Source organism: Eleutherodactylus coqui, chromosome 11, assembly GCF_035609145.1.
Source record: "Eleutherodactylus coqui strain aEleCoq1 chromosome 11, aEleCoq1.hap1, whole genome shotgun sequence".
Taxonomy (NCBI): Eukaryota; Metazoa; Chordata; class Amphibia; order Anura; family Eleutherodactylidae; genus Eleutherodactylus; species Eleutherodactylus coqui.
The window spans coordinates 94,329,387-94,352,831 of NC_089847.1; the positions used below are offsets into that span (position 1 = coordinate 94,329,387).

General features: G+C 45.4%; 1 protein-coding gene across 2 annotated transcripts in view; it reads right to left on the reverse strand.

Annotated features, from left to right (window-relative positions):
* Positions 1-5,340: 5,340 nt before the first annotated feature.
* The window catches only part of ANO9 (anoctamin 9), a 69,055-nt gene continuing 50,950 nt past the window's right edge, over positions 5,341-23,445 (reverse strand). The window contains exons 14-25 of one of the 2 annotated variants that reach the window (XM_066583074.1): positions 22,724-22,760; positions 19,985-20,096; positions 18,173-18,230; positions 18,001-18,098; positions 15,295-15,449; positions 14,997-15,149; positions 13,855-13,999; positions 11,429-11,536; positions 8,840-8,930; positions 7,100-7,212; positions 5,650-5,727; positions 5,341-5,497 (exon numbers count right to left, since the gene is read on the reverse strand). In XM_066583074.1, the coding sequence (XP_066439171.1) occupies positions 5,470-5,497; positions 5,650-5,727; positions 7,100-7,212; positions 8,840-8,930; positions 11,429-11,536; positions 13,855-13,999; positions 14,997-15,149; positions 15,295-15,449; positions 18,001-18,098; positions 18,173-18,230; positions 19,985-20,096; positions 22,724-22,760 (1,176 nt within the window). In that variant the 3' untranslated portion in view covers positions 5,341-5,469. The remainder of the gene's footprint in view (positions 5,498-5,649; positions 5,728-7,099; positions 7,213-8,839; positions 8,931-11,428; positions 11,537-13,854; positions 14,000-14,996; positions 15,150-15,294; positions 15,450-18,000; positions 18,099-18,172; positions 18,231-19,984; positions 20,097-22,723; positions 22,761-23,445) is intronic. The other variant, XM_066583075.1, reaches the window with a different exon arrangement.

Genomic DNA, 23,445 nt, shown 5'->3' on the forward strand with positions numbered 1-23,445 from the left:
CCCCTGTAGAGACCCTTAAAACAGAGCAAAAACTACCCAACTATGGTGCTCCCTGAATACAACACACGGGGGTATAACACGTGTTGGCAACAAACCTGCTGCAAGTGCCCCACACTCACCGTGTAGGGTAAATAATGCGTATGGGTGAGTGCAAACGGTGGAAATTCTGCGGCGAGCTTTCCCATAGAATTTCCGCCCGTGCCCGCTGCCATAGGATTGCATTGGTTTATGCAATCCTATGCAGACAGCCACAATTTGACTGTGTGAAAACTCGCGCGGTAAACAAATCGCGGCATGTCCTATTTCTGTGCGAGCCTCACAGAGGCCCACACAGAAACGTCACCGCTGACGTGCCAGCTCTGCTTTGCGCATGTGTCAGCACATGGCAGAGCAGAGAGAAGACACCAGAGCAGGTGAGCCGCAGGTCACTGCAGGGGCACAGGTCACATCCATCGGGATCCTACCCGGCCGTCTGCATTCACCCTTACTTTGATAGATTGGATGCAATGATACCAATGTGTTTTTATTTTTTTATTATTTAGATTATTTTATTATCAATATGGCAAAAGGTTTTTTTTTAATTACCTTTTTATTAACATTTTTTTAAAACTAATCTACATTTTTTAGCCCCTGTATAGAACAGGAATCTGCGATGGTTTGATCACTCTTGCAGTATGATGTAATACCATAGCATTACATTATACCTCGATCTGACAGGCAAACTATCCAGCCACACTACATGCATAGCTTGATAGGCAATCTGCAATGGCAGCCCTGGGGCCCTCAAGAAGGCCCCTGGCTGGCACGGCAATTTGACAGCAACCCAAGATCTCATTACGGGGGGTAGGGTGGGATCCCCGAAAATCAATATTGGCATTTAAATGCTGCTGTTAGAATTGACGGCGTCATTTTAGTTGTGAACAGCTCCGATCAGCGGGAGTGCTTACCAGAGCTGTTGCTGCACCCGCATTGTATGGAGCGGGATCGACCTCTGATCTCCCTCCATACAAACCCCGAACTTCCAGGATGTAAATGTACGTTCTGTACCGTTAAGGTGAAAGTATCATACGCCTAGCTGGCTTTTATATAGAAAGCGGGTGTTCTCCAACTATTGGGCGTTCTGTGCTAGAAGTTAGATCCAAGGGTCCTGGACTTTTTTGAATTGGGCCACCGTGTCCTGGCGTATGGCAATCAGTTTAAACTAAGTTCTGGTGCAGTTTGTGGAGGCGACAGGGATCCGGGGGATGTATTTTATATTCTCATCCGCTCCCCGGTTCCCACAGCACCCCCTGTGAGGTCAGCGCACAGTCTGAAAATCTGACTCTGTTCAGACTGCTGTTCGGGCGCTCTTCTACGGAAGAGTGTGCACACAACGAATAGAAGGGAGTCAGATTTTCAGACCACATGTAGTCTCCACCAGGGGACACCGCGGAGCAGGCGAGTATAAAAATCCATCCTTGTTCGCAGCAGGACCGAACGGAAAGTCTGTGAGATTTCCGCAGCAGAAGTCCCGCAGGTTTTGAAAGTAGCTTATTCCGCTGCTGTGCCACAAAGGAGGTCCATAATGACATGGTTGGTGTGGAGGAACTAAGGTGATTGTTCAGAGTTCTGACCTCATTCCTATTCAACACTTCTGGTAGGAACCGGAATGCCAATTGTGAGCCAGACCTCATCCAACCTCCGGGCCTGACCTCAAAAATGCTCTTTTGCATGAATGGGAACAAATTCCCACACACACTCCAAAATCTTGTGGAAAGCAAATGCAGAAGAGTGGAGGTTGTTATAACCACAAAGGGGGAACCAACTCCATATCGGCACCCATGATGTTGGTGTAGAATGTAACGCTATTTTATGTATAGTAGCTCATTGTGTAGAAGACTGGACCATTGTGCAGAACAAGCACTTTTACCTCATGTCACCCCAATTTCCTCATAGATTATCAAAGTGTTGAACAATGGAAAAACTGACACATTTTGGAGGCGCATAAAGAACATTATGGCAAATTTTGCTACACTAGGCCACTGCGTTTTACTGCTAACCATGTCCTTTGTTTTGCCTCACATTAATAGAGCCCTTCAGTGACCCCCCTCCCAGTAATAGTGCCCTTTAGTAACCCCCTCACAGTAATAGTGCCCCCCAGTGACCCAATTCCCTTACAGTACTACCCTGTTTCCCCGAAAATAAGACGCATCTTATATTAATTTTTTCTCCCAAATATGCGCGTCTTATTTTCAGGGGGTGTCTTATTTTGCCGCGGTAAATCCGTCTGTGGACGCTAATCCCTCAATTGGCCAGCTTTGTGGACGAAATTTCTCAGAAATCTTGTCCACATGGGACAGCAAATCTGTCAGGACAAAGCTGGGAGAAGCCGGTGTTGTGGTGCGGATTCACCGGCCACAGAAACGGAAAAGCGTGCAGCCAGGTCGCTTCAAAACAAGGGTTTTGAAGCAGCGCTTTCCCGGCGGAAATCTCACTGTTTATCGCTGTGGCCAAACTGCGAGATTGACGGTGGAAATACGCTCTGTCAGAACCCAGCCTTAAGAATCACACACAGGGTGCAGACAGAAGTTCCTGTACCACTTGTAAGCAGGGATGGTATTGCAGCTTCCGGCCACCAGGGGGAGCTCATCACAGCAGACATGTACAGCAGGAACAGAACGTACAGTATGGACTTTTCCAGCCAGCAAGGGGAGCTCACAATAGCACACTCGTACAGCACAGCAGGGACAGGATAGCAGCAGACTGTCTGCAGATCTACCTATACATCTGGAGGTAGGAGACAACGGGGATGGCAGCATTGGACAGGCCTCTTGACTTGCCTGAACACTTTACTATGCCTTACTATTGGGGGGTGCCTTACATTTGGGACTTCTGCATATTTAGGGGGTGCCTTATTTTCAGGGGGTGCCTTATTTTCAGGGAAACACGGTAGTATGCCTCTAATAGATACCTGCTGTACACAGTGATATTAATTAGAGTGCAGTTACCTCCACTGACCACAGGTGACATCTTCTCTGATTGGCAATGTCTGTTTTTGCTTTTCTTCTTTTTGGGTCTAGAATCCCATGAAAACTTGTTCCTCCAGCCACTACTCATCTCTGCACACTCTCATAATCCTGCTGCAACCCCCCATTATAACAGTGCCCCCTATGTGGACCCACAAAGAAATAGTGCCCCCTCTGTGTCTCCACACAGTTACAGTGAACCCTCTTACAGTGCCACCTCTGTGCCCCTCTAAGTTATAATGTCTCCACTGCAGCTTTACCCATTTATAGTGACCCTGCTCCACTAACTGCTCTCATGTACAGTAAAGGCAGCATGATGTGATCACATTCCTAGGACTTGATAGCGCAGCACAGAGAACAGCTTCCCTCCTCACTCCTGGTTTCACCCCTGTGCGCCTGCAGACCTCCGGGTACAGCACTGAATCCGGAATGGTTGGGATACATGGATTTTAAGCTCTTGCAGTCAGAGTCCTCATCCTCTATTGTTTATTAGTTTAATTCTACGTGCAATGTTTGATTTTGTCTTTTCACCCTCTAATCTGTAAAGTGCTACAGAACTAGTTGATCCTATAGAAAATTATAATTATTAGGATGTTCGGTAAGCTCATATAGGTGTGATGATCAAGTGTTCCCCTACATTTAGCCATAGCGAATCTACCAGTACACATCCACAGCTGTCAGTCACTGGTGAATGGGCTGGTGAATGAAGGCATACAATGGACTAATAGCTAGAATTTTTTGTATTTTTTCATATCGTCTGCTAAATAAGTGGTACATCATATTTTGTGGCATGTTCGGAGGCCTCCAAGTATGTAAGATTATTAGCCCTTACCAGGGTTAGACCGTTTTTAACTTCTGTGTATGACTAGCCTAAAAGGGTTATCCAGGCTCTACAAATGAATGGTCTATCTTCAGGATAGGCCATCAATATCTGATCAGTTGGGATCCACCACTCGGATCCCGCCGATCAGCTGGCAGGAGTGCTGATGCAAATGCTGCAGACTCTTCAATGTTGACATCTGGGTGCGATCCGGTGTATATAAAAAATGTGATTGTTCCCAGCAAGAGAAACCACGTAATCTTGTAGATATGATACCTTTTAATGAGTGACAAAAAATACATGATGTAATAGCGAGCTTGCGAACCTCGGTACCAAACCTTTGTTTTCATTATACCTGTGTATATACAGAATGTCGTATTTTTTATAGTGGCCATTTTGAGTGCTGCAGGCTTGTCTCATTAATTCAAAGGCTAAAGCCTGCAGTACTCAGAACGGTGGCTATAAGAAATACAACATTCTGAACATTCCCAAGATCGTACTCAGATGTAAAACATTGAAGGAGGCTGTAGCGCTCGCATTACCAACGTAGCCCCTTCAATCAGCTGATTGGTGGGGGTCCCAGGTGGTGGAATCTCTCCAATTAGATATTGATTAAAGCCTGGATACCACTTTAAGCTGCAGGGATGACAAAGCTTCTCTCGATAAACCAGGGTAGAATTCTGTGCAGTTTGGTTGGATAATATAACATAGCTTTTTTGGGGGTGGCACAATGAAAGTCTTAAGAAGAATAGTTTGACCATGTAATTACCAAAGGTAAACAACCTCTTCCCCTGCCCCTTGGTATACCCATGAAGATTAATGCTACTTTTGCACTGAGGATGTCCAACACGACAAATCTGCTATCTATGGGTGTAATAAGGAACTCTTCTGTCTGTAAAATCCAGTCTGTCTACCAGATTATCCGCATTTAGAGCACGGCTTCCACCATCATCATGTGAGGGCCTTTGTTACCCAAATGGAATATTTAGGAATGCTCTTGCCCCATGGTTGTCAAGACATTTAGTATAAAAACTATGGGGATTCTACTGATGGTTAAGAAAGTGAAAGACTTCTCCATGGGCTGCCTGGATACACGGGCATAACTAGTAAGCAGGGGACCTCATAGCAAGACATGGAAAGGGCGGATGAGCCCCAAATATGAAAAGCTTATTATTTTCCCCTCCATACTGTCCCATGTGACCTTTTTTTGTTCCCTTGGGTCTTTGCCAAACGAACTTCATTCAATTTTCAACTACCCTGTCCATCTTGAAGTGATCCCTAGTCGCTAAGCCCCATAACAAATGTTCTCGCTTACTGTATTTACAATGGTTGTCAACAGATCATGAGTAGCCTGGCAATGATTACAGATTCTGTTGAATGCAATTGATAGGAAACCATGGGCAAACCTGCTAGATGCAGGAGGTTTATGTAGGTGAGGGCTTATGCGGGTTTAGTACCCAAATAAAGATTTTCTAGTTTATTCTCAATAGACATAATAGACAATATCGCTTTTTATTTTCTAAAAAATATTTTTATTAAAAAAATATTTACAATCACAAAACAATAGATTAGGTTTTCTGCTGTATTACACCGGATCTGGGCATCTTCAGGTCACTGGGTATTTTCAACATCCAAGCGCTTTCATTAGACTTCTGTTGAACGCTCTATCATACTACAAAAAGAACAGGGACAGTTTAAAACCCCTAATAATTCTGGAATCTTTGAGTAATGCTATTGTGAAGTACAGTAAATAAGCAAAAAAGTATTTGGGGGTCCATTTATAGCGGTGTGTAAAACGACGGCATGTCGGTGATAGAATATTACCTGAGGTCCACTAGTAGGTTTCTGTAAGGGTAGGGAGAGCTGTCATGGGATAACTCATCAGCTTCCTCTGGCATCTCCCTGTAGGATGGAGTAGGGGAGAGTTAGTGCCCCTCACAAAGGCTATATATTGCCTGCAGAGCATCTCTTGCTGGTAACAGGGTTTCAAGACCACGCCTCCAGCAAGAGATTGCCTGAGCCGCGAGCCATTCATTTATCGAATGGCTGTGATTGGTGCAACCAGCGCTGGCTGTGATTGGCACTGGATTAGCCAATCAGAGCAATCTCTTGCTGGAGGCGGGGTCTTCAAACCTCTAGCAAAAGATCCTCTGTCAAGTGCCCTAAGCCCCGTAAAAGCAGCGCCAGGGACCCGACGGTGGCAGCTAGGCAAATATCATTTTTTTTTTTTTGGTAGTGCAGGTAGCCCTGTGCTTAGCACTGCCCAAAAGGTGGCACCAAGTTGTGCAGCATTTTCAGCAGCCCATTCATTTCAATGGGTGATGTAGGGCTGAAAACGACCAAATATAGGATATGCCTCACTGTCAAAGCACAGCGTTCAAGATGCTGTGTTTGGACGCTTGTGTGAACAGTCCTATTAAAATGAATAGGAGTGTTGTACAGCGTGCTGAAAAGGGAGCGCTAAACGCTGTAAAAAAACACCTGGCTGAGGGAGGCCCGAGGGTTTCTTTGCACATGCAAATAAATGGCCTGTAATGACTGCCAATCAACAATATAGCGAGTCAATCTTGCTTGCATTCCCTATATATGTGTCAAATGTGATTGTATGTTCCCTCTCCCCCCTCACATCAAAGATGTGATAAACAACAAATTAAGGCATTAATGTGTGATTGTTGGACATGTTTACACTGGGCAATGATTGTGAACCATTGTTTGGACAATGTCAATCATTTACCTTGTGTAGACGAACCTTGAAGGTTTTTCCCATTGGAATAAGTTGATTGTAAGGGAATAGTGCTTGTTTGTGTGATTTGAGCAAAGTATTCGTTACGGCTTTAAGGGGATTATATGGGGGGCACCACCATGGGAACCCAGAGTGCCTCCACCACTTCTCTGATAGATGGCCGATGGTCTTGTCCAGCAGAGAAGAGGTGCACAGGCTCTCTTTTCCGAAGTCTCTATAAGATGTCATTGAACAGCTATCTCCCATATGTTTCAGCGGAGAGGGCCATGCTTATACTCAAGCACTCTTCCTAAATGTAGAGAGGTTGGGGTAGGTGGCAAGTTGCACTCTGGAACGCAGAGGTGCAATGGTTTCTTTCACCAACTTTAATCAGACCCTACTAGTGAAGGTCTAGGTCACAATAAAAAGAGGCCATAAAAATTAGGTGTTATGGGAATTGCATGTATTATTGGCCCGGGACATCCTGGTAAATGTGACAGCCATTTGTAATGTGTAGTAGTGTAGAATATGATTGACCGTCAGGGAAATTACCCAAGCTGATCCAGAAGATCTTTGTGTTTCTTCTCTAGGCTGGAATTCTTCACCGATTGAGGGATGTCTGGTACAAACCAGGAGGCAATAAACTTTATGCATACAGCCACGTGCTTAAACAGATAAAGTAAAGACAGCATAAGGTTGTATAATGCAAAATTAGGTAACATAAAAACAAAAGACGAAAAATACCTTAAAGACGTATTTCCAGCTTGGCCAATCAAAGCCGTTATAGGAATACCCTTCTGTATACAGCGGCCTGGTTTGGCCAGGAGTAAAGAGACAGCTGAATGGGTTGTTTTAGGGCTTAGTCACACGGGCACATTGGCGCCCGTGGTAATGCAGGAAGAAGACGGCCGCACTTCAGGACGGACGTCTCTCTGCAACGCCAGAAGAAAGAACATGCGACCAGCTTCATTGCCGGTCATGTGTTCTTTCTTCGGCACTGCGGGGAGTCCTCCGTCCTGAAGTACGGCAGTCTTCTTCTTGCAGTAAGGGCTCAGTCACACGGGCGCCGATGCGCCCATGTGACTAAGCCCTTATGCTGTTTCCATTATTCCTACAGACGTGAATGGGAATTACAGAAACAGCTGTGAAATTGGGATGGGGTTGTGGGTAATCATTTCTTGAGACAGTTGTGGGTTTTAGCACTAGGCCCTGCATCTATCAGAGTTGTATGACATATTCTGTAAATATGCAATACATTTCTGAGATGGGAATACCTTTTTTAGGGATTTTTAAAGAGTTAAAGGGGTTGTCCCGCGCCGAAACGGGTTTTTTTTTTTTTCAACCCCCCCCCCGTTCGGCGCGAGACAACCCCGATGCAGGGAGGTAAAGAAAGCTCACCGGAGCGCTTACCTTAATCCCCGCGCTCCGGTGACTTCTCTACTCACCGCTGAAGATGGCCTCTTCCTCCGTGGACCGCAGCTCTTCTGTGCGGTCCACTGCCGATTCCAGCCTCCTGATTGGCTGGAATCGGCACGTGACGGGGCGGAGCTACACGGAGCTACACGGAGCCCCATAGAAGACTGCAGAAGACCCGGACTGCGCAAGCGCGGCTAATTTGGCCATCGGAGGCCAAAAATTAGTCGGCTCCATGGAGACGAGGACGCTAGCAACGGAGCAGGTAAGTATAAAACTTTTTATAACTTCTGTATGGCTCATAATTAATGCACAATGTACATTACAAAGTGCATTATTATGGCCATACAGAAGTGTATAGACCCACTTGCTGCCTCGGGACATCTCCTTTAAAACATGAAAAGCATATCCATACAATAGGATGACGTGTATATATATATATATAACGTATTGGGTTTGCATTTTCTGCACAGATATAACACCTGCAGCGTAATATATTACCAGTAAACTAGATAATATTTTTTTAAATATCATTTACATGGTGTGGATATTTTCCACATGTAAATTAACCTGTAGTGTGGATTTTCAAATCTGCAGCATGCCATTTGTTTTTGTGGATTTTCATTGCTGCTTTCACCCTTCGCAATACAGACCATGAAATCTATGACAGAACTCACATGTAACACTCCGCTACATGTACCCTTTCACACGATTATAAATTATGTTAACCATCAGTGTATCTACTTTAATGGTCAAACAAGAGAGTCAGGCATAATATAATATATGTATAGGTTTATAAGGCTATTGAATGTGTAGTCAAAAATCACTGTAGATTGGGTATAACATCCATAAAAACTTCACACTATTTATACTGCTCACCTCAAATATGATGACAAAGGCTAGCCGGGCAGCAAAGATGTGCCAGAATTGCACAGAGAAACTGTAGTCAGAATTTCGGTAATCACGATATCTGAAAAAAGAAGGAAAAATAATGGGTATATGAAACAACAATTGTGTAGCAGGCACCAGGGAAGTACTAGGTGTATTAAAAGGGCTGCTACAGTCCAATATGACAATTCTCTTACATACTCAGGTCAATGCTTATGTCTATGGTCTACTTAGGTCTTCGGCTCAAGAGCATAGTCATTTTCCTGCATTTCTCTCGGCTGTCACATGAGCATTACATTATTTTTCCACATCCGTGGATTAAGTGGGAGTCTCCGGAAAAGGGGAAGGGCAAGCAAGTCCCTTACAAAGCCAGGAGTCTGTACTGCAGGAGTAGTCATTCCCGCCAGATGAAGGCACCTCATCAGTCCCGCCAGATGAAAACACCTTCCCGATGCTTATCTCTACTGATAAAGATCAGCATCTAGAAAGAAATTGATATCGGAGATGTTTTTTTCCGCTGGCTATTCACATGCCACTTTTCTTGTGGAGTGTTGAAATCCTGGCGCAAGGAGAGGGACAGTAAGGCTTTGAATTTTGCTCACAACATCTTCCCGAATATTGGTGTATACACTGAAGGAATATAGACGATAATGGTGTAGACACTCAATATTGGTTTGGTCCAAGTTTTTTGGCGATCACAGCTTTGACATTAGGGAACAGATTCCACAAGGTGGCGAACATCCTTCGCACTGAACTCGACCCATGCCCGCTGCAGCAGCTCCATCAGTTAGTGCACACTTTATAGAAAAGTGGCAGTGGATCTCATAGTCCTTATAGTCTAGGTCCAGCTTATACCAAACCTATTCAATTGGGGTCACAGTCCGGTGAGTTTGAGGGCCAAGGCATTGTGGAGAAGACATTATCTTCCGCTAACCACTCCCTAGTGATTTAAGCTCGATGATACAGAACATTGTTCTGTTGATAGATGGCACTATGGTCGGGAAAGACTTCCTGAAGATGTGAGTGAAGATGGACAGCAAACACATCCCTGTAGCATGCACGATTCAAAGTTTGTAGTATGATGACTAGCAGACCTAGGCCCTGCCACAAAAACGCTCCCTAGACCATGAAACTGCCACCATCACCCTGTTGAACTCGCAACAAATGCAGACCCAGCCATCCATATGGTTCAGCAGGAAATGGGACTTGTTACCTAAGATGACCTTCTGCCATGTGTCCAAGGTCCATTGATGTGCTTTTCTAGGCCCATGCAAGGTGTTGTTGGGGATGACACGTGGTCATTAGGGGTATCCTCGTTGGTCTTCGGCTACTGAACCTCAGTTGATGCAAGGTGTACCTCCTGGCCATTGTGGAGATTTGGTCAACTTTCCCTTGTAAGGCTAGTCAGTTTGCTCACTATGGCATGTCACTGCTGAGATATCAGCCATGCCCTGTGACACATGCTTCTATGATCAACCACGTCTGTCCATGATTCAACTAGTCAAGGTACATTCTTGATACCCTGGTTTGGGAACAGCGAACAATTTTGACTGTTTCAGAAATACTTGCACCACAAGATTGTGGCACGGCCATCAGGTGGTACCGAATTACTGATCACAAGAAGTCACACACCCGCTGTTCCTAATGCAGTGATTGCTCAGAGCAGCTCTGAGATGTCTAACATGCCTAGTGAGTTGTGCCAAATTTTTTGTGACATACTAGTTTGATACATTTGCACTGTTTGCCATCTGCATCCTATCATGCTTTAGTTAAAGGGAACCTGTCCTCACTGATGGAAGCATAATGTAGTGACAAACATGCAGATTTCAGTGGTCTGTTACTTAGGGGGTAATGTACAGTTGTTTTTAAGAACTTACAGCTCGTTTCAATAGGTTTATGTGGCTCTCAGCAAGACTGGAGTCCAGTTTATTCATGAGGTGCTGCTAGTCTCACCAATCCACCCTGACTGATAGTCTTCTAGCTATTACACTGCATACTTAGAAAAGCGCCAATCAGGCTGTATTGGTGGGGCTACAAGGTCATCATGAATAAACTGGACTCATCTCATGCTGCAGAAACTAGCTGTAAGTTCTTAAAACCCAACGCACATTACCCCATAAGTGACAGACCGTTGGAATCAGCACTTGTCACTACTTTATCCTGCCTTCAGTCAACACATTATAAAATACATGGCATGCTCCCTTTAAACCTTCCCAATTTTCATGCCATGAAGCAGAACTATTTTTAATAATTTTGGTACATTTTATAATGCCTGCTAACCAGTTTTCAAAAATACTGAGATAGGTGTAATCCGACTACTGCTTTGTAAATCTTTCCTAATGTATTTTCACTCAGTTGACATCAACGTTGTGAACTTAAAAAACTTTAAAAGTGTAGAGTAAATTTAAAGAGTCCCAGTTTTTGTGCAAAAGAGGCTTGCAAAAAAAAAAGTTTTTTTTTTTTTTTTACACCAGTTTTAGCTTGATAATTTCCCTCATTTGTATACATATCAAGGAACGTCAAGTCTTCGTCCTTCAATATCACCACACAGAGTTAGTCTATCCTAATAGGTGTCTGTACCTGCACTCCGTGGTGTTTGGGTACATTGTCCGTGACACTTGTGTCCGCTTATCAAAGTCTTCTGTACGAAATGTTGACAGGCTCTGGTTAATGTATCCTGTGAGACAGCTGAAAAGAGAGCAAAGAAACAGATCATTACCAGACAAAATTGGCATCACCCTCTTTAAATGTTCTTCTGCATTCATTGCAACTGTATGGACATCTTATGGCTTGAAGAAGGATGCTTACAGACTCCATGTAATTAGCCAGCTTTAAATAAGGGGGTTTTAGTGCTGCGCAAACATTATTTTACCATGTTTTTCATAGTTTTTTCTTGTGACAGATAAAAAGCAATATCTCTTGGTGCTCGTCATATACAGGGTTAGGCTGCTTTTACACCTGCGTTATGACTCAGTTCAGGGTTTCCGTCACGCTACTCCATTTCTGGAGGAGAGAAACTGAAATTAAACGGATCAGGTTTTTTTTCCTATTAATTTCAATGGGTTTTAAAAAAAAATGGAAAGCAAACGGAAATGCTTCTGCACTATCTTCCTGTCCAAAAATAATGGAAATCTGATGGAGTGGAAGCCTTTCTATTTATTTTCCATTTTTTTGAGACCCCATTGAAATTAATGGGGAAAAAACTGACCCATTTTTTCAGTTTTATGTGAGTTTGTCTCCTCTAAAAACGGAGCAGACCGACAGAAACCATGAACTGGGCCGTAACGTAGGTGTGAAAGCAGCCCGATTCAAAAATAAGCAGCAGATTTGTGGATTTAATTACAAACTACAAGACGGCTACACAATCCACACCTGGCTGAAAAGAGGAAGGTTTAAAGTTTTTTCTAATAGTCCATTTTCTGCCACATCGCAACGTTGCTTCTTGTTGCTTACAGGTTATACGAAAATGGCGACACGAAAGGAGAAATCATTTAGTGTGCTTGAGTTTCCCAAGTGTGAATCCATTGTTGGAGTGCAACATGAATTATGGCATTAGTTTCAAAATCAGTCGCTTCTTCACAAGTGGGATCGAAAATTTGTTGAACTTTGTTGTATATGCATACGCACCTCATGGACCATGAAAGCACTACTCGCTCGAGTAATTTGCTTTATCCGAGTATCGCTGTGCTCGGGTCTGAAGATTCGGGTGCCGGAACGGAGCGGGGAGCTGCAGGGGAGAGCGGGGAGGAACGGAGGTAAGATCTTTCTCTCCCTCTCTCCCGCCCGCTCTCCCCTGCTCCCCGCTGCGACTCACCTGTCAGCCGCAGCGGCACCCGAATCTTCAGACCCGAGCACAGCGATACTCGGATAAAGCAAATTACTCGAGCGAGTAGTGCTTTTCCGAGTACACTCGCTCATCTCTACGAGACACCCAACGCTGCGGTGTGCCAGAAAATAACACTTACTGGTAAGTCATAAAAAAACTTGAAACCTTCCTTTTCTCAGTGATGTGTGGATTGTGGACCTGTCTATTGTAATTAAATCCCAAGATCTGCTCCTTCGTTTTGAATAACTGTCAGTAGTCCTGCATTATACTGGAAAGTGGGTTCGCCACATTGTCTATACTGTATACTATTCCCGCATCATCACTACTATAAAATAGGTAGCTACTCCAAAAATACCCATTCACAGAAAAAGACTACTCCCTAAAAACTTTATGGTCAGTACATTGGCTCTTAAGCTATAACCATCTGTTTGAATACATTTGTCCAGTCAATAGAAAGAGCTCATAGATCAAATTTTAGACCATCTATGAGAATGGTAGCGCAATAAAAAATTTAAAGTAGGTCTACAAAGAGATACTACAAAATGTTCAGAATTAAGATAAATGGCTCACTATATAAGCTCATTGGGAATATTAAAAGGCTTGACACGATTCTTCGGATGCTCCTAATTCCTCAGGAACCCAATACAACTAGATAAATATCCAGGTATATCGCACCCAGAAAGGCACCAGCTAATCGGGTTAATTCACATTAGCAATGTTTTCCTGCATGGCACCGAGTTGCGATGCTATACAGGAAAAAAAAAATTGTAGCATGTTCTATTTTTTCGTGATATCACCCATTGCTCTCAATTTGGCTGGCGGCGGCAGCACCAATTTCAGTCAAAGCAAGGGAACTCTGCAATCCCCTGCCGCGGCTGTGACAGCCGCATCGGGGGATTCCTTCAGCACCTCCAGTGATGCAAGGCAGTTTTCAGATGAAAATGCCACGCATCCAGGGGTTTCACATGGATTGTGAGGGTGATATTGGACTGTGATTAACCGCCCGATATCACCCTTGCCCTTGTGAAGGAGCCCTTGGACTTAGAAATGGGAAAGTGGTGACGAAAACAGAAGTCTGTGTATATATGGATAGATAGATAGCAGATAGATAGATAGATAGATAGATAAAATGTTTAGTTTTTAATCCATTTAGAGACATCATTTCTTTACTATGTCTTACTCTATATCTTCTTGCCCCTGTGCACAAGGTCCATATGCATATTTATATATGAGCCTGGGGATGAAGTCAGATGTAATGGCAATGACCAAACCATTAGTGATGACGGCTAGAACTCCCACTGCTTCTAGAACTTGCAACCAGATTCCTGCAAAAACAAGCAAACAGCCATTACCCCAATACTTCTTTAAAGTGCCAAATTTCCCTTCAATTGCTTGCTCAGATGACAACTATTCTTCGACTCCCCTATTGAGTTTGCATGTGTTCTTAATGGGGAGGAAAGAGAAAACCGCTGCCAGACCACTGTGGCAGTTGCTTATGTTTTGTGGGAACAAAAGGATCAGGCATGGAAAGTTCAACATGTCCGATCCTTCCTTCCCCTGACATCATGTGAGGTCCGCATACACATAAATAGTCATGTGGTCCTGCCTGAATTGGTGAGTTTGGCCCGTTTTTCTTTTATGTAGATGGGGGCCTTTATACAACGTTAAGGGTACAATAATCTTAAAGTTATTAACTACATTTGCTAAACAGTTAATGCAATATTGTTTCTTACTATCAACCAATTTTTGCCTCTAGAGGTTAACTGTAGCTTTTTTCAATAGGGATCCCAAAGGAGGTCATGAAGAAAACTCTTCTATTATCACTTTTACGTTATCATTCATATATCCTCTTCTGAAAGTCTCCAGAAACATTTGCCTATTTTCTTGTCAATCATACATGTATCTGCTACATGAACCTGTGTTTCTTTCCCTGAGTGCAGCCCATACTTTATTATAGCCTGTACTACTTTGTATTATACTTTTTTTTAATTCTATACCTGTATGATAACGTATAATAGAAAGTATTACATGCTAAAATACTCATATTGATACTGAAGGGAGATGGCACTTTGATGTCCCATGTAGTCAGTACCACTGCTCCCCTTGGCCTAGCATTCATACAGGGACAGGTAGAATGCCCGCCCGCTAATCAGGAAATAAAAAGGAGCCACGACAGAATAGAATGAAGATGATAATGGACCACAGTGAGTAATTCTTCAACGAAAACTAATGCAACTGCTGTAAATTTTTATGATACAGTATGTTGATTTGGCCACTCTTAAAAGTAAAGAGCTGCCATGAGACAACATAAAGAAATCTCACCTATGTCATTGGCTTTTCTTGGTACTAGACGGCGCTGTAAACGAGTCATTTTGATGGCGTCAAGACGGATTTCCAGCACATTGTTAATGAAGGCAAGGACTGGGGCAAGAGGGAAGGCAGCCACAAAGATGGTTGTGAAACTGTATTGGATAACTATTGAGCAAGACATACAAGACCACATGTCACAAAATGCTGAAGAAGAGGATGAGGACATTTACTATTGTAATATATATATACATACACACACACACACACACACACACACACACACACACACACACACACATACAAGACTCACCCATTTCTAGAAACTCATCAAACAGACTGAAGATATGGACTTCCCCAAGCCTGTAATTGGCTCTCCAGGCTTCCGTTACATGGTCCTCTGACCCCTGCTCGCTGTGAACCCTACTCCGCATATCCTTCAGTTTACGAAACTTATATTTTAGGAATCTGCAGAGAGAAAGAAGGTTTATAGATTTTTCCATAAAAGGACATATCCATATTGCAGAATATAACAGTTCTAGCTGCAGACAAGCATTTCTACATTTCTATTGTTTTCTTTGTGCCTATTGTGATAAAGAGGAGTCGATCGTCATTTACTATCTAAGCCTCACAGTTAAACCAAACAATCACTGTACTAACAAAGCTAAAAGCATGAAAAAATATGTCATTGATGTTATATCTACTAAAATTGTACCTACCTCGGAGTCTCTGATTCCAGAGATCATGCGGCCTTCCCGAGTAGGATACCTTGATCCACTACTGTGATTATCACTTATCATTGCTTGCTTAGCACCAATATATTCCCTAAAGCTGTACAGAGCTAACCACTTAAAGGAGATGTCTCGAGGAAGCAGTTAATTTTTTTTTTTGCCCAGTCCCCCCCATTAAACATACATTACTAAGCCCCCCTGTAAATGACATTTCTAGCTGGTTCGTACTTACCGTTCCAGCGTTTCAGCAACTTATAAAAGTTTCCTCAAGATGGCCGCCGGCTCTTTCCCAGTCGCTCGCTGCAGCCCGACGTGCGCGCTCCCGAGACGCCGCCAGCGGTGTCTCCATGGCAACCGGACGCCCCGCAGCCGCCGACCAGACGCCCCGCAGCCGCCGACCAGACGCCCACCGCCAGGCAGCAGGTAACCGGCGCTAGCCCCCGGCTCCCCAGCGCTAGACCCTCAGCCCAGGTGAAGGCCCCGGAGCCCAGCGCTAGGTTCCGGAGCCCAGCGCTAGTTCCCCCGGCCTAGCGGCAGCCCCCCCCCGGCCTAGCGACAGCCCCCCCCGGCCTAGCGACAGCCCCCCCATCGCAGCGACAGCCCCCCCCGGCCTAGCGCTAGTTCCCCCGGCGCAGCGGCAGCCCCCCCCGGCCTAGCGACAGCCCCCCCATCGCAGCGACAGCCCCCCCGGCCTAGCGCTAGTTCCCCCGGCGCAGCGGCAGCCCCCCCCCGGCCTAGCGCTAGTTCCCCCGGCGCAGCGGCAGCCCCCCCCGGCCTAGCGACAGCCCCCCCGGCCTAGCGCTAGTTCCCCCGTCGCAGCGGCAGCCCCCCCCGGCCTAGCGACAGCCCCCCCATCGCAGCGACAGCCCCCCCGGCCTAGCGCTAGTTCCCCCGGCGCAGCGGCAGCCCCCCCCGGCCTAGCGACAGCCCCCCCATCGCAGCGACAGCCCCCCCGGCCTAGCGCTAGTTCCCCCGGCGCAGCGGCAGCCCCCCCCCGGCCTAGCGACAGCCCCGCCATCGCAGCGACAGCCCCCCCGGCCTAGCGCTAGTTCCCCCGGCGCAGCGGCAGCCCCCCCCGGCCTAGCGACAGCCCCCCCGGCCTAGCGCTAGTTCCCCCGGCGCAGCGGCAGCCCCCCCCGGCCTAGCGACAGCCCCCCCGGCCTAGCGCTAGTTCCCCCGGCGCAGCGGCAGCCCCCCCCGGCCTAGCGACAGCCCCCCCATCGCAGCGACAGCCCCCCCGGCCTAGCGCTAGTTCCCCCGGCGCAGCGGCAGCCCCCCCCGGCCTAGCGACAGCCCCCCCATCGCAGCGACAGCCCCCCTGGCCTAGCGCTAGTTCCCCCGGCGCAGCGACAGCCCCCCCCCCAGCGCAGCGACAGCGCCCCCGGCGCAGCGGCAGCGCCCCCCCCGACCCATCACTTACCTGGGAGGCTTCTCGGGGCGGCTGGGCTGGGCTGGGCTGGGCTGGGCTTCTCCGCTGGGCAGCTCCAGTTTCTGCACCTTCCTCTAACAGAGGAAGGTACAGAATGGCCGCTTCAGCGCGCTCCCGAGCAGTGACAGCTCGTCTGCGCATGCGCAGAAGAGCTGTAGCGGGGAGCACACTGAAGCGGCTCGTGCTGAATGGAGAAGACCGGACTGCGCAAGCGCGTCTAAAAAAGCAAGCTGCCGGCGAATTTAGACGGAACCATGGAGACGAGGACGCTAGCAACGGAGCAGGTAAGTGGAATAACTTCTGTATGGCTCATATTTAATGCACAATGTACATTACAAAGTGCATTAATATGGCCATACGGAAGTGTATAACCCCACTTGGTTTCGCGAGACCACCCCTTTAAGGTACGTGCAGTGAATGGAGGTGGGTGGTCAGAAGAGATCTCTGGTGTGTTCCACCTCCATTCTCTAAACCACTGTCGCTCCTGTGTGAAAACACGGGAGCGATAGTTGATGAGATGGCTGTTGGGTGCCTAATGTGCCTGACAGTCATCCCGTGTAAATTGGCCTTTACCTAAAATGTTAATCTGCTGGAATGGGCATGGTGGTTATTACTTCATCTGTTATGTATTACTGGATCCAGCAGGGAAGAATTATTTTATAAAGGAGGTGGAGCAGATTATGAGACTACTCTCTGCAAGCATTGGAAGTGTCATACAGGAGGCCGACAAAAACCACAGAGATCTCCACAAATAAGGACTCCTGGCAAGAATGGTTCATCTGCATCTCCAACCCAAAAACATTGAGTTTATGACTAGAGTGTCAAATTAAATTTTGTACAATAGGCGGTTCATACTCACGGGGAGAGAAATTCCATGCAGTTACTGAGCGTCTGCTTGAGGACCATGATGATACACATTTGTATAAACAGGTCGGTGATGCATCCACTTGGGTGACACTGTCATGAGAGTTGGATGTTAGAAACAACCCAGATTTTGCTAAGAACCAAATTTTAAAGCCAAGTACACTCACTTCTTCCAGCCTCCACTCTCCAGCAATTCGTATGTAACTTCCTGGGTATCCATTAATCCTGTTAGTAAGAGAAAAGCTTTAGCTACATCTCCATATTTATACAGGAAAATGAAACTCAAGAGACACATTTACTAATGAGTCTTCTTTTAAGGGGCTGCATGTGTAGATGCTCAGTTAGGGACCCTCTTGTTCTGTTCTTGTCCACCCCATATGGATTTGCCCTTGTGCATTTGTGTGTTTGTGTTATTTGTGGTAACCTCTCGAGGGCAATGTCTTGTGTTAGTGTCACCAATCTTGGTGGTGTGCACGTGACTGTCTCCCTAACCTGTTCTGTGTGATGTGATTGGTAGAGCGGTTGGGGGCAGAGTCAGTTGGTAGAGAGAAGAGATGTAGTTGGAGGAGGACGATGTGTGAGCAGGAGGCTGAAGGCTCTGATGCTTTCGTCTGGGTTAGGCCCAGACTCATCATCTCATTTATCGTTGAGATGCATCCCCTCAGGGGAACTGAGGTGAGACTCAGTTCTTTTTGCAGTAGGAATGCTACACACTCCCCTGCTTAACTACAGCGTAGAGGGACCGCACCGACTCCGCTACTGCAAGTCAGAGAACAAGTTCTGGTGTGAGTGTTTGCCACTAGGTCAGCAAGGAAAGGGCATGAAGAGTGAGAAAAGACTTTCCCCCCCCCCCCTTTTCTTTCTCCATGTCTGGAGGGCTCTCTCAAGAACCTTCCATCAGCTAACTGAGACTGATGATTACTGTATCTCAGGAGAGGAGTGTTTTGGTAATGCAAGTGTGTCAGAAGGTAGTGAAAGGAAAAGGTGCCAATAATATTGTACTATAGACTGTTGCTGTATTGTACTTGGAAAATCAAAGTTGCAAACATCCAGTAAAAATCCCGTGCCTCTGGTTTTAAAAAGTACCCTTTGACTGTGGACTTTTTATTTGGTTTCTGATGACTAGTTACTAGAAAGGGGCACTGGCGTCACGTGAACAGTTAATTTCTCTACTAGTACTGCTACTAACTTTTACCCTTGCATGCTGCTGGGCCAGACCGTGTTTTGGGATGTGATGAGAGGGGATGGTAGAGCCATTGTGACCCACCATTTTTGTTCCCCGCCATCTCCCTCCCCAAAGGTCTGACTCCTGGCCGCTCCACAGGCTTTGGACAATTCCATTCAGTGTGAACGGTTCATCAAAGTTAAAACATGATGACAGAGTGTCCAACACCATGAGCATCTAGACAAGTTATCGTCTTTTGCAAATAAATGACTGTTCAACATATGCAGGTGGTCGTGTTCAATTTCATGGGTAATCATTCTTTTTTCAACAGCTTAGGGTGAAGCCATATGATGCAACTGGCTGCACTTGGCAAAACCGGGTATGGTTTTGCTAATGCCCACATAATTTTGTGGCAAAATTATACACCATGGGCCACTGCAGATATGTACGGCTTTGGCCACAGATGGCACTAAGCTGTTTGACAAACAGAGAGTGGTCAATAAACAGGTAAAGAAAAAAAATTCAAGCTGCTCAATACATATTTACTAAACAGATTTTAGCTATCAATATCGGGAATATTCATTAATATAACAATGTCAACCTGACGTTTTGAACTCTACTAACCATGGGCCCCTTTACTCCTGTTATATAAGGTGATCTGCTACATACAAGACCAATTAAAGCTCACAACATCTCTGTAAAACACTAATTTTCCTATTATTTATACTAGAGCTCACATATAGTAGAAAAATAGTCTTCAGCCATAATACAAACACATTGAAAGGGTCACATGGTAGTGATAATAATTAGTTACCTTCCAAGGAAGAACGCCACATAAAAGAGGGACGAGAAGTGGGTGACAAATTGAAATGTAAACACTTTAGTTGTGAAGCTGTTTTCTCGTTCAGTAAAAGTCCGAGGCTTTTCTGAGTGGAGAAGAGAAACGAATGTCATCTGCAAATCTAATCCTTGTTGCTTTACCTCATTTTGCAATGCCAAGGGCATCAGGACTAATACATAAATGAATACAAAACCTTCTCAAAATCCTTCTAGTCTACATGAGCAGTCCCAGATTCAGACCCCTTTGTAGTTCTCGTAATTGCAAGCACAGCTCTTATTGAAATGTATGGGATCTGCCCTTGCAATTGCTTGTACTTGGCCATCTCCAGTAGGCCCATAGACTGAAGTAGAGTGGCTTTGTGCATGCTTGACTGGCACTCCATTTAATTGGGTAACATGGGACCCCCTTTGTCATGACAATCATGATTGGTGAGGGTTGCAGCAGTGGGACTCCAGTGATCACACACTTTACACAGATTTTGTAGCAGATTCTGGTGCAGATCTGCAGAAGACTTTACCCTTTAAAGTGAAAGGGTGAAATCTGCTGCAGATTAGCTCCAGAATTTGCTACAAAATCTGCAGCTAATCTGCGAAGTGTGAACGCACCATAAAACAATACTCTGCTGGGTATTTCAAAATCAAGTAGCTGAACCATACAGATGACCAGATGGGTCAGGACACCATTTTGTGCAGGCAATATGGTTTTCATGCTACAGAGAAAAAAGACCAAAAGTTTAATCTACATTGTGGATCTCTAAGTTAGTACTCATACATATGGCTGGATTGGGGATCTATGTCACACATATCCTGAATAATGGGACACATCTATTATGCCCTGTACACTAGTTTTATGTGTACAAAAGTCTGTCTGGACGTATGCATCAAAATTGCAACTTTTTGAGCATTTACACTAGTCCCACACAAGTTTTTTTGTTTTATGGGCATTAGGAGATATGGCCACATTGAGGTGGGTACCATTTAGTGTAATGTAAACCAGAACTGGCTTACATTAGACATGGTTATTACAAATGATCTTCCCAGTTTGAAACCCTCATAATGCACGTAAAGAAACTCAAAAAGTTTTGTTACACAACATCAAAAATGTTTACCACCTCAGAGGTGTTCAATGTGAGTAGTCATTGTCACTCAACACACATTGAGCCTTAAGTCAAGTTCCTGCCAGACACGTTGTAGCAGATCACGACTAATGGATGCAAAGCTTCTGGGATGCCGTAGATCATGTATGGTGGGTGGTAAGGGGGGCATGTAGACTCCAACACTCCCAGAGAAAATAATCACAAGGCGTAAGGACCGGGGAGCGTGGAGGCCAAGGAAGAAATTCACTGTCATTACCACCTGCATGGCCAATCCATCTCTCTGGTAGTCGCCTACTGAGCTCCTTCTGACTTCATTGTGAAAATGATGTGGTGGGGTGTCCAGTCTTATTGGAAGATGAAACCAGGGGTTTCCTGTTCCAGCTGCGGTAGAAGCCATACTTGTAGCCTCCAGGTACGAAATCCCCGAGATTGTTTCCTCACGGAAAAATAAGGGTCTGTACACTTCACCTTGGGGAGTTGCACATACGCTCCATGTAGACAGGTGGGTTTTCCCTCCCCCGGATTCTGACATTACATTTGTTAATTGCTCAAAAGGTGGAAGGCGGCTTCATCACCAAACAATAAAGACTCCATAAAACCATTGCTTTCCATTAGAGTTCACATACTCTTGCAGGAAAAATGTTGCCTCGCTTTCTCATCCGGTTTCATGGCTGGTAACAATTGCAATCAGCAGGAATAACATCACAAACGTTTGCACAAATTCATTTGTAATAACCCTATGCTAGAAACCTACTCCACCTCGTAGCTGGTGTTGGATTCCATCTTGCACACAGTGTTGCTACCAGGTTAAACAAATGTATTAAAGGGTTTACACCTCTTAATACGATTTGTTGCTCGTAACCGAGCGCACAGTTAAGGCCGCCTGCAGACAGTAGGGTCAGATCCCGCTGCGAGGACCCGACCAGGACCCCTGCAGGGACCAGTGCAGCAGTCACTTCTCCCGCGGCTCCGGCTCTTTGATGTGCCTGCTGCCAGCCAGCGCATGTGCAGAGCGGAGCTAGAGGCCGCGGAGTGAAATTTCTGTGCAGGGCTCGCAGAGCCCCAAACAGAAATAGAGCATGCCGTGATTTGTTTGCCGCGTGTGTTTTCACACGGACAAATTGCGGCCGTCTGCCTAGGATTGCGTTTTTTAACGCAAAGCTATGGCAGCTTCCACGAGCGGACATTCTGCGGGAAATCCCGCCGCGGAATTTCCGCCCATGTGCAGGGGCCTAACTTAGGCTGTGTCTAGTATGCTGGTCTGTGTAAATATGCCCCATTTTGCCCATAAAAATTTTAAAGCTATACTGCGCTTATGATTTTGAACAGAGGCACAAAGAGGTTTTTCTCTAAGAGTCTGAAAGAATTGGTGAGGAGTAATGCAGCACATACCACTACCTCATACTGTGGTACAGAGGACATACAAGTCTGTAGGTACACACTAGATTGCTGTGTGCATGAGGTTTTAGTAAAATGTTACTTTTTGGGACAAAAGAATTTGCAGTATTTCCAGTAGAAAGATATGAACTGCAAGGTTCCATTTTATAATTCACACTACATATATTTTCTTCCTTCATCTCTGCACCTCTGAGATTTATTAAATTCGAGTAACTCACCCAAATTACATAAATAAGTAGAGACGAAACGATTCACCTGCAAATAGAAAATAGATTAGAAATAAGAACTGCGAAAAACAAAAGCAGCATTTATTCAAAATCCCCCTCCCCAGTCTAACTCCTCACACATGCGGTTGATCATATGCTCATGTTGTCCTCAAAGGTCCTTCAGCTCCTCTAGCAGTGCTCCCATACATGCGACTGGCCACATGATTATCACATCCTAGGTTCTTCAGCCCTAAAGGATCCCCTTCCTCTGCTTTCCTGCAGCAATTAGTTGAATGCCTTATTTGACTGTAGGCATGTCCGGTGCTCCCCTCCTCATGGCACCCAGGGCAGATGCCCCACCTGCCCTTTTCTCGGCTATGCACTTGTATACAAAATAACTGCTTCTGCTGTACCAGCTAAGATACTTTTTGTTATCATAGATCATTGGGCAGAATATAACACTGTTTAAATCTCAGGAGGCAGCCCAAGAGGTTTTCATATTATGGGCCTTTAGGAATGTAAAATGTTGGGGTTGTAAAATATTTAGATATGCATACACTGAATTGTTATTTCTAATGGCCTTCAAAATTCAAGAGGATGCCACATTTGAAGTAATGCAACTGTTTTTCTTTGCCAGTGAAGTCAATAGGAAGTGGTGCAAGACATTGCCAAGTTCCATTAAAGGGAACTCAGCACGTTTGAGCTTCCATCATGGTTTGGGGCTCAAAGTTAAG